General features: G+C 40.4%; 1 protein-coding gene across 2 annotated transcripts in view; it reads left to right on the plus strand.

Moving 5' to 3' along the window:
* The window catches only part of BDP1 (B double prime 1, subunit of RNA polymerase III transcription initiation factor IIIB), a 71,189-nt gene that overhangs the window by 34,345 nt on the left and 26,081 nt on the right, over window positions 1-10,763 (plus strand). For both annotated transcript variants that reach the window (XM_025205645.1, XM_025205644.1), the window contains exons 18-25: window positions 841-1,019; window positions 2,333-2,540; window positions 2,778-2,959; window positions 3,570-3,777; window positions 4,694-4,821; window positions 5,979-6,201; window positions 7,691-7,893; window positions 10,245-10,476. In XM_025205645.1, coding sequence (XP_025061430.1) covers window positions 841-1,019; window positions 2,333-2,540; window positions 2,778-2,959; window positions 3,570-3,777; window positions 4,694-4,821; window positions 5,979-6,201; window positions 7,691-7,893; window positions 10,245-10,476 — 1,563 coding nt within the window. The remainder of the gene's footprint in view (window positions 1-840; window positions 1,020-2,332; window positions 2,541-2,777; window positions 2,960-3,569; window positions 3,778-4,693; window positions 4,822-5,978; window positions 6,202-7,690; window positions 7,894-10,244; window positions 10,477-10,763) is intronic.

Raw genomic sequence — 10,763 nt, forward strand, 5'->3', positions numbered from 1 at the left:
CCTTGGACAATTCGCTTGCGGCTCTGTCCTGTGCCCCAGCTGTGCAGGGCCTTCCCCAGGCCCACTCCCTCCCTCACTGCTGTGTGGGGGGCAGATCGAGACCCCAGCAGTGAGGGAAGCAGTGGGGCAGGGGGTTGGGGGGAGTGGGGCCCTGGCTGGGCCGGGTGGTGGGACAAGCGGGGCAGGATACACATGCCCCTCAAGCTTCTGCTTCTCTCACCACCCAGCCCAGTGGGGGCCCCATTCCCCCCAGCCCCTTCTCCTGCCTGTGCCCCACTCCGTCCCTCACTGCTGGGGCCTCAGTCTGCCCTGTCCCCCCTTCCCTCACAGACGTACCTGCTGGGGGGTATGCTCCCAAATAATTTTTTCTTTCCCTGCCTCAATCTGCCCCCACCCCTCCGCTGACTGACCTGCTTGGCAGCAAGGGAGGGGGTGGGGTGGGGTGGAACGCAGTAGATCTTGGGTTGCATTTTAATTTAAAAAAACGATCTACTTATAAAGGTTGGAGACCAGTGGTTTAGCGTGCTGGGAATTGCATTCCTTACCTTTACTGTGATGTCAGCTGTAAGAGGCAGGGAAATGCAGAATCCAAGCTTTTTCTTAGCAAAAGTAAAGGTCAGTATTTCTAAATATATAAACTTGAAATTTTATCTAAATATTAATAATTTCAACTTTTATGTTAAAAGATGTGCTGGTGCTAACTCTGGCTAGGAGCTCAGAAGAAATCACTTACAAAGAAGGAAAATATTATTTTGTGAAACTTAATTTTCAGTATATTTCTCTTTATAGGAAAGTGCATGGGCAAGTCTCATTAACAAGCAAGATTTATATTTATTTTAGGATGCCACCCAGGCACACTTGGAAGTATTAGAGAAGGAAGCTGCTGCAAATCCTGAGAAGTTGGCTTCCACACATGAAAACCTGCATTCCCTGAAAGAGTCCTTAGAATCTGAGAGCTGTGAACAAGTAAAAAGAATTCCTGGAGGTGATTTGAAAAATGGTTCCGATTCTGATGCAGGGTAAGTTTTTGTATGGAGTGTAGGGCACACTGAAAATACTGGCTGTCTTGCCATATTTACCTGAATCTAAGACAACTTTGAATTTAAGATGACCCTCAATAATCAGATCCTACACATGGAAAATTTTAGTGGCGGGAGGCAGGTGGAAGGGGAGCAAGTGGGTAGGAGGCAAGCAGCCTGACCCCTGGTTCTTGCACCATCCCCGCTGTTGCCTCCTCCACCCATACCATCTGCACTCCTACCACTTCTACTTTCCTACCTGCCCTTTGCAGCCTGTACCTTCCCCTGCAGCCTCTGCTCCACCTTCTCCCTCGCCACTTACCATTTCTGGTGGCTTTGGCCCCATTCCAGTCCCAGGCTAGCCAGGCAACAGTGGTTGCAGCGGCAGGGGGTTTCAGGCACAATGTCAACCGCATGCAAGCCTATGGGGACCCCCTGTCATGGTCAGAATTGCAGCTGCAGCAGGTGCCTGCTCCCTGCCCCCTGCCTTGTATGGGGGGCAGGAGGCTTTCTTTTTTTTTTCCACATTGAGTGAAGTGGGGGGCATACCTTATCTTGGATTTGTGTAAATACTGTAATATACCATCAATCTTCAATTTTAAACACATAAATTTGTTGTTTCTAAAACAAATATAAAATAGATTTTTAACCAAGAGGAAAGATATTAGACCATTGTAATGCTGGATTCTTGGGAGGGGGGAAGAATTGGAAAGCCAAGATGACTAAAACTAATTTAAAGTATCAGTTTTCAAGTAAGAATTTTTATGAGATGCCCAAAATCTGCCTAATATCCATTTCATAGCAGTTTTTAGCTACACATACTGAGGTATTGCTTTGACCCTCTAAATATGTGTTTTTGACTTTCTGGTAAGGCTTTACATTTGAGAATTGTGTTTTAGTTCCAGTGTAACATGTATGATGCTATAGGACAGAGTGAATCAAACTTCTTTTATGAGTTGCGTATCTTGGTGGGTGGGGGGAAGGAAGTAGGCCGCAATTATCCTAAAGCTGCCCTTGCTTTTTACCAGTGCATCTGGTTCCCTGCACTTTTACTTTGTAATCCAGCCAGTGCTGGTTTAAAACTCTTTCTGATCTGTGATGTGCTAACTTTTCTGATCCTTACTCACCTCTAGCAATAACTCAAATAATTGAAAGCCAGGGATTGTGTGTTTAGGTTACTATACTGGTGGGGCAGCATATGTGCTCTTCTGTAAAATAGCTAATTTTAACACAAAGTTGGGTGCCATCATATGTGGCTCTACTTTACTATGTTTTTGCATATATTTCAGTTCGTGTTTTCTTTGCTCAAACAGAGATTCAGGTTCTCAAAAACAAGAAAGAAAAGATAAGCCAGCACAACTATTAAGGGGTCGATTTCGAAGGCCAAAGCCCAATTTAGGAAGGTCAGCTGGAAAAAAGGAAGTGTCAGGAGCAGATACATCTTTATCTGATGACAACACTGATAAAGAAGAAAAAAGTTTGCAGTCTGACTGTGAATGCAGCTTGCTTCCTGACCTAGATGTAAGTCTCTTTGTAATTAGAGTTGAGCCTTCAGATGTGTGGAACCAAGCACAGCATTGCTTGGTATCTTCAGTTTTTTATTAGGATTTGGTGTGGGTGGGTATGGGTAGGAAGCTTATAAGCAATATTTAATAATAATTGTAATGGATTCACAAGGTGTCCCTCTTTAGACTGATCCTTTCTTCTGCACAGTATATTTTGGCTCTGATGTTTGCTGCCTTATTACATGTCTTCTAGAAAACAGCAAAATGTGATGTCCTGCCTTTAGGAAAGAAAGACCTTGCTGACTCTCGGGAGGTATCTGTAATACCATTAGTTCATCAGTCCCCAAAGAAGCTGTCAGGATCTGAGAGTGATGAACCCAGCAGATCTTTTCCACCTGCAGATAACCAGGAAATTGCTGCACCTATTGCTGTAGGGTAAGGTTGTGGATACTTTTATTTCCCCAAAATAGGGAGTTTTTAAAGGGAATTGTTTTGTCTTTTAATTTGCTTAAGAAAAGCAGGTGATAATACTCCTTTAGTTGTAGAACTTTTTTTATGTAGCGGATATAGACATGCTCTAACTCAGTTTATTTCTGTCCTAAGCTTCAAATTAGTATATGTTAACTTCCAGGTGTCAAAGGTTCTATTTTGATAAGTGATACCTACTTCAATATTTTCATGATAATTGGGCGCGTTTAAACTACAGCATAAACTCAATTTGCTCTTATATCTGAAGGGACCCAGTGGATATCACAAATTTTTTGTAACAGTAAGTGAGCAAACAATAAGGATAATGCAGCTGACTTCTGTAATGGAATCAATCAGTACTGAGATTTCTATAATGCTCTGCTCTTGTAAGTTCTTCTTGAAAAGAAAAGGAACTGCCACTGTTTTTATGCATATTTAATGAGGTTTTTGTGTTCATGCCTGTCTTTCTTCCAGAAACACAGTATCTTATGAAATCTAGATCAATGGATCTATAGGTCCTTATATTAAGTTTTTGTAGTATTTAGGTGTTCCGATATGTGCATTTTCTCCTCCTCAGGCTTTACAACAAAAATATCCCTCAAGAACAAAGTAAACCAAGCTCTCTTCAACCAGCCCAGCTAGTGAGAGGCAGATTTCAGAGGCCCAGGCCAAATATAGGAAGAGGAGTTGGGAGGAAAGAAACACGAGCAATGGAAAAAAATGAATCTGAAGTTGAACAATCAATACAGCATAAACATGAATCTGCCAGTAGCTCACTGACCGCAGTAAGTTTGAGAGGAGTAAATAATTTCAGTAAAATGCCTTGCATCTGCTTAGCTTCTCCAAAACAAGTATATGCAACAGTTAAGCACCAAATAAATTAGTGTTTGGAGGATGTAATATATGGTAGACTCCTTAACATGTTGAGCTATTGCATATGATACCACAACAGGGTCCTTGCTCTGGTTTAACTAATAAGTAAAGGTTTAGGGAAAACCACGCGCATCTGACTTCTTAATTGGGTTGCAACGTGGAGGGAAAGATTATGCACATCCAAGTAATGCTGCTGAAACTTGTATCAGTATTTAAAAATTAGCATAATCCTTTCTGATTTTAAATAAACCCCTTGCTGAAGAAACTGAGTAAGAGTGGCCAGAAAAGGCATCAAAGAGTGTCCTAGTCTCATCCAGAGCTATTTTTATTTTGGAAGCTTTTGTTTTGTGCTACACTGCTACTGCCATATGCTGGCTGGATTTACTTTGTGTGACTTTGCACAAGTAATTTTGGTGCCTCTTCCCTTCGTTTTGAGTATTTGTAAAATGGAGTATAATTAGCTATCCCCTGTGTTTTACCAAAACATAATTCATCTAGCTTTGTAGTTTATATTAAAAACCTCTGAAAGGTGCTACATATAAATACAACTAATATATCTGAAACTTTGGTATCTGGTTGTGTAACCACCCTGGATCTAGGAGAATTAAGTACCTAACTATAGATATTCAGTTTCCTGGAGTTACTTGCTCAGGTGCACAGTATTTCTTTGTTTTCCAAAAAAAAGCTAAGACATTTCTGTAAAAATCCGGTTTGCCACTGAAGAAAATGCAAGCTTTAAAAAAGGATTGCATAGGAAAATTTTGGTACTTGCTAACAGAAAAATGTTTCCTTTCTTTATGACAACTATTGACATGTTTTCTGCCCAAGGTAAAGGGTGAAAATGAAGTCATACGTTCTGAACTTTCAGAAAAGTTGTTGAGTTGTGAAAAATGGACAGAACAAGAGGAATCTCAAGTGCCCAGTATTTCACAAAATGTGTCAGATGAACAAAGCAGGTGAGCCAAGTTTTTGTGGCAAAAGTTTTCAGGGGAAAAAAATGTAGTAACAGATTTGTTACTTTTATACCAGGTGTTTCATGGGGAAAAAATATAAGTAACAAATATGTATACAGGGGTTATTACTTTTCTTCCCATTGGAAAACAATATGAAGAAATGTTTTCATTATGCAGATTTCTCTAGATGAGCCAAGTTACTGGTTACTGTTTCTCTACTGCTGTCTTGAATGGGTTTTGCCAACAGGTGGCAGGGTTTTTCCAAGTATATACTGTGTATTTACGTGAATCCAAGATGACCTCAAATTCAAGACGACGCCCTAATAATTAGATTCTGCATGTGGAAATATTTCTAAATTTGTTATAATTTTCTGTGTGTAGAATTTAATTGTCGGAGGGGTGGTCTTAAATTTGCCTTCCTCCCCACTTCCTGGCCTTTTGCCACTGCTCTTCCCTGCTGTAGTGATGAGAAAGGGGAGGGGGCAGATGGCAGGGGTCGAATCAAGTGCCTTGACTCCTGCCATCTGTGGTCCTGGCACTACCTCCTTCTCCTCCCCTCTTCCCAGTCTACCCTCTGGCATTTCCCCACTGCAGTACCTACACACTGTGGCACCTCTCCCACTGCCCTTTTGCCCTTAAACTCTTGGGGCTTTCCTGCTCTTAAGAGCAAATGTAAAGATTGCCCTGATGCCCTTTAAACCCCAGAAAATATTAATGCAATCCTGTTCTTGATTTTTTTTTTTTTTTTTTTTACAAATACATGGATAGAAGCATCTCCAGACCCAATGCCAAGATTGAAGAACTTTAGTTCAAGAAATTGGGAATCTCCAAAGCCAGCTCTTTGAAATCTTTTCACCCTGATACTATTTAACATTCAAATGACATTAACTGGAGTGGGCGTAGGTGGGAGAAACTGCAGAGAAATAGTAGAAAAATTTGGTACAAGACTCTGCTTGTTTGTTGAAGAGGTTCTTCAAGTGTTAGAAACTTTAAATAAGAAAAGGCCACTTTCTTACCATGACTCGTAATTCACAGCATGAAATGATTTGTGACCTTCCTGTATAAATAGTGATTTTGAAAAACTAAATAGCAGTGACTGCAGTAACATTTTTTCACTAAACATAGTAATGTGACATTATTTTTTTGTTTTGGATACTTAGTGTTAAAAAATCCAGTTCTCTAGAAAATAAACCAGGTGCCATCAGACCAGCACAGCTTATGAGGAATTGGTTCCAGGGGACTAGACCAAGCATAAGAAGGCTGTCTAGCAAGAAAGGAGAACTATCAGCGGAAAAAAATACTGCTCCAGTTGAGAGAGAAGCAGGACAAATGGAAATGAGTCTTCTGGAACATGAGGATTGTAGTGTTAGTTTTTCTACCAAAGTGAGGATTTTATTCACATTTCTATTTTTATGCTTGTTAATAGATCTTTGCAAATACAACTTTAATGAAGAGGCTTAGTAGTTGGTTAAGTGGTCATATGGGCTAGGGACAGACATTACACACAAACAGGTTTAAATGATCAGAAGCCAGTTTAAACGTGTAACAGAACAGGTGTTCGGTGCACATAAACCACTTTGAAAATGACTGAAACCAGTTTGAGATAAATCTGGCTGAATGTAGTATCAGACTGAACTGATTTGCATCAAACCAGTTTATGCAATGTCTGTCCCAGACCCCTTCCTGGCTTTACAACCCTGGGCGGGGCTCTGCTGTCTGCTCCAGCCCAGCAGGTCTTCTGCCCTTCTGCTCCCTGGCTGGAGCTCTGGCTGAGACTGCAGGTACAGTGCATCTGTCTGGCTTCCTCCTGCTTCAACCTCCCCCCACCGCTCCCTGCTCAAGCAGGGATTCCCCCTTCCCTTTGCCTTACACAGACACCTCAGTATTAGCTAGCATACCACATGCTGGCTACGATCTGTGCTGTGAGAGACAGGACAAAGGCAGACAGACAGCACAGTGACGTAGGGCTCTTTGGAGCTAATCAGCAAGTAGCTGGTAATGTCTCTCTGTTCCTTCCTTGGAACAAGTTGTTTAAGAAGAGCTTGAACTAGTGAGAGAGACTTTTGTTTTGCTGATGGGGTGATAAATGTTGTGTAAACCCCTACTGGCTCCCTTGCTGACCAGCAAGTGGGGGAGGGAACCCCTCCCTAATCAGAGCATCCTGCCAGGGCCTGGCCATGCCCCACTCAGCTCAGCACTCTAGAAGGGAAAGGAGGGCTGCTCTAGCACCCTCTCCCCTCCCCTGGCATCTGGCCTGTGCCACTGCAGGCATGTGCCTGCATTTCTTCAGTCCAAAGGGGATGGCTATGAGGTATCTTACGAACTGATTCTGCCTAGGCAGGTTGGAGTAACCTGCAAAAATTGAATCAGTTCAGGCTCAGACTTTTTGAGTGTCTGTCCCTAGCCATGAAGAACAAATTAAAACATATTTTTATATCTTTGTGATGTGACTTTAATATTAGGCTCTTAAGTACCATGTTAGTGAGCACTGTAGGAAGACTTGGATTTTTGTTAGGAACAATTCTATGATCTGCTTGTTTATTCAATTATATAAAAATTCAGTGTTGTGAGTTGTTACTTTTGTGACCTTGGCACTTAACATATATGTGTACATAAGCATGCTTCAGGCCAGTCATTGTCATGTTTTTCCAGTGACCTATTGAAGCTGGTCACAAAAGGACGTATTGAATTCTTTCCTTTTCCTACTGGAAAAGGTGCTATTTCGTAACAATGAGCAGCAGTGACAGGTCCCATGTATGACTTGAATCCTTTGAAAGTAGTTTTATGATTCAGAGATCAGTCAAAATCAGATTTTGATGATTTGTGTGTCTTTAGTACATTTTTATGCTAATATTGCTTTTCTAAAATAAAGGCTGAAGTGGAGACACCGACTGTCCTGGAGGATTTGTCCAAAAAAGATGGTCCGGATTGCAGTGGCATCACTTCTCCAAAAAAATTTATTCGATCAGAAGAACTTTTTTCCCCTGAGAAATCATTGAAATGCAATAGTCAGAGAAATGAAGTGGGCTTTGTGTCAACAGAAGTTGTGGAAAGCCTTCCAGATAATTCTGAAGGGTAATGGTAACTCTTACATTTAAAAGGGCTTCTAAAACTCTCTAAATATTAATCCAATTATTTTTCTGTAGTTTGCCTTTTACAAGACTGATATTAAGTGCAAGCAGTAAAATATAACTGTGGCAAGGATCACTAGGTGGCACCACTAATATAGACATAAATATCTTTTTCTTTACACTAAAGTGTATTTTTGATCTTGGAGCAAGATACCTCTTGCTTTTTGCTGTCCCTTGAGAGGGACTCGACAAACAGCAAGGAAATCTGCTGTGTACCTGAATCTTACTAGCTATGACATGCTTGAAGTAGTATTTTAGGTCTCTGTATGGTAGGTACAAATCTCAACTTCCGAAGTGGAAAAAGTCACTATAAAAATATACCTAATTTACTTACCTTCATGATAAATGCTGGCCTGCAGGTCTGACTTATTTTGCTAATTTGGCAGGGAACATTTGTATACGTGTAACGTGGCAGACAAAGTAGAGGGTGCTTGGGAGGGTTGGCTATGTGGGGAGTGCCCTATGCATCCACCTATTCCTGTGGGTGGTATGTGATTATAACTTTAGATAGGGGGGGCTTGTTTTGGTTATGGTGATCTTTTCCGACCCACTTCTGAGCCCTGATGATACTTGGAACATCTTTGGTGCTGTGTGCTGTGGCCATGCCCCATGCTAGTCAAGACAGGTAGCAACCTTTATTTACTGAGGGCTAGATGAATTTTTCCCATTGGAATCCTGGGCTTTTAGAGTCCCCAGCATGAGATTTGTGGAGCAGAGATGAGGATTTTGCCCCAAGGATGCAAAGAGGTTTTTTTCTAGAAATCACTTAAAATGTATTATAACAATTTCTGATTATGCTGACTCTAAAAGTTATCAGAGAAATGAGTTTTTAAACCATTTCTTTAAAAAAAATAGTGGAAATTCTAACAAGATCATTTGGCATGCTAAGGAGTATTAACATAATCTGGATCCAGACAGTTATACCAGGAACAAGGTATTAATAGTGAATACATACCCCTGAGAGATTAGACTAAGATGCAGTTTCAGTAAAACAAGATATCCTGGTTCCAAGCTTCTAGGGGAAGATGGGACAAAGGAGCTGAAATAATAAATCCTTTAAAAAATACTTTAGCCCCATTTTCCATTCTCTCTTGTTTCTTCTTTTTTGTTTTGTTTCATTTAGTTTTGGTTTTTTGCTATTCACATTCCACATCCTCTTGGAAAAGCTTGGCATGGTGCCAGAAATCTCCCTATCCACACAACCTTTTATTTTTTTATTTGTTACGGTATGTAGCCAGTATGGATGATGGCAGCCTAATGGTATTTATATTTGTAGATATTGGTTGTTCTTTACAAGGAAGGGGTAAGTACTGTTATCCTCTTAGTGCAGAAAGGACAACTGAGATTCACAGAACTAGTGTTTTGCCCAAAAGCAAACTGCAGGCAGAGCTGGGAATTAAACACAAGTCTGTCTTCCAGTCCATGTTGCCTTTTCTTAAACTTTAAGTATACAGGAATGTAATCCAGGGATATTTTTATTCGTGCTGATACTGGTCAGCCTGACAAAACTAAAAGTCTCTTGAAAGCACTACAGTGCTTGAGAGAGCCATGTTAAATGATCAGTCATGTAGCCTATAATGCTAGGCTCCCTGTTTTTGTTTTTATTTTTGTTTTTGTTCACTATGACCAAATCTTGATCTAGTTAATCAAAATTCACATGCATCATACTTTAAATATAGGTACTTTAATTACCATTAACCTGTTCATTTTCCCAAGATGAGACCTTTCTCAAGTAAGCTTTATTTGTATATTCATCTGGCTGCCTCTTATGTTCCTTCTAGTTGCTGTCATGTTTCAGACTTTCAAACCATTGGATCTATTTTATGGGAGAGATCCAGGCTCTTGGTAATTAATACCAAAAAACCAAACTGCCCCTTCTTTCTATCCCGAGCGAAGTAGATGATGATAATAGGACAAAACAGCTTGTCATCTATTTTCTACCCCCTCCCCCACCAAAAGAAAATGAAAGATTAATGAATTTAAGTTTATTTTAATGTTGAGTACTCCATGATTCCCACAGTGGCTGGCCCTTACCTCCCTCAGCCCCAAAATACTCACCATACCCTGAAAGGATGGTAAAATCCCTATCCAGCCATAAACAAGCTGAAAACATGTAGTCTTCTCTTCTCTCGTTTTCATTCATAATGAGTGGATTAAAAATTAAAGTATGGATGAACCTTTTATGTAAGGCTTTCTTATTTTCTGGTTCACTCTGGGTAGGGTTTACAAGTATTTATATCAATAAGGGTTTTAGAATTGGCTGAAGCGCAAGATGTATTCTCAATATTTTCTTAGGTTGAGTGATAAATTTACTTCTGAAGAAGAAAGCAAGCCAAGTAAGAGAGAACCTTCACAGTTACGGAGAGGCCATCTACAGAGGCCTAAGCCAAATCTAGTGAAAAAAAGTTGGAGAGAAGTGCCTGATGAGGGAGGAAGCACAATTGAGGATAAGTGTGATGCTGGAAATGCAGATGAGGATCTCATTCTGTGTGGGAGTAGCAAATCAGAAAAATTAAACGTATTAGTGGTAAGTACTGAAAATTTGGAATTGGAGCAGCTTATGTCCCCTTAACTTATCTGTTTTTTTGCAGAAATCCAGTCCATGGATAGGAAAAGTTAAATTATCTCTTTGAATCTTTGCCAGTGTCAAACATGTGCAAAGCTTACATTTTTCTGAACTGTTTACAAATAACTTATTTCCTTTTTTATAATTTTACTGCATGCATTACTTAATGTCTTTTATTTGCACAAATATACCCAGCTTTACCAGCCTGTTTGAATAATGTTTTGCAGACACTGAAGAGCATGTATTTT

The sequence above is a fragment of the Alligator sinensis genome, unplaced genomic scaffold, assembly GCF_000455745.1.
Source record: "Alligator sinensis unplaced genomic scaffold, ASM45574v1 scaffold274_1, whole genome shotgun sequence".
Lineage (NCBI taxonomy): Eukaryota > Metazoa > Chordata > Crocodylia > Alligatoridae > Alligator > Alligator sinensis.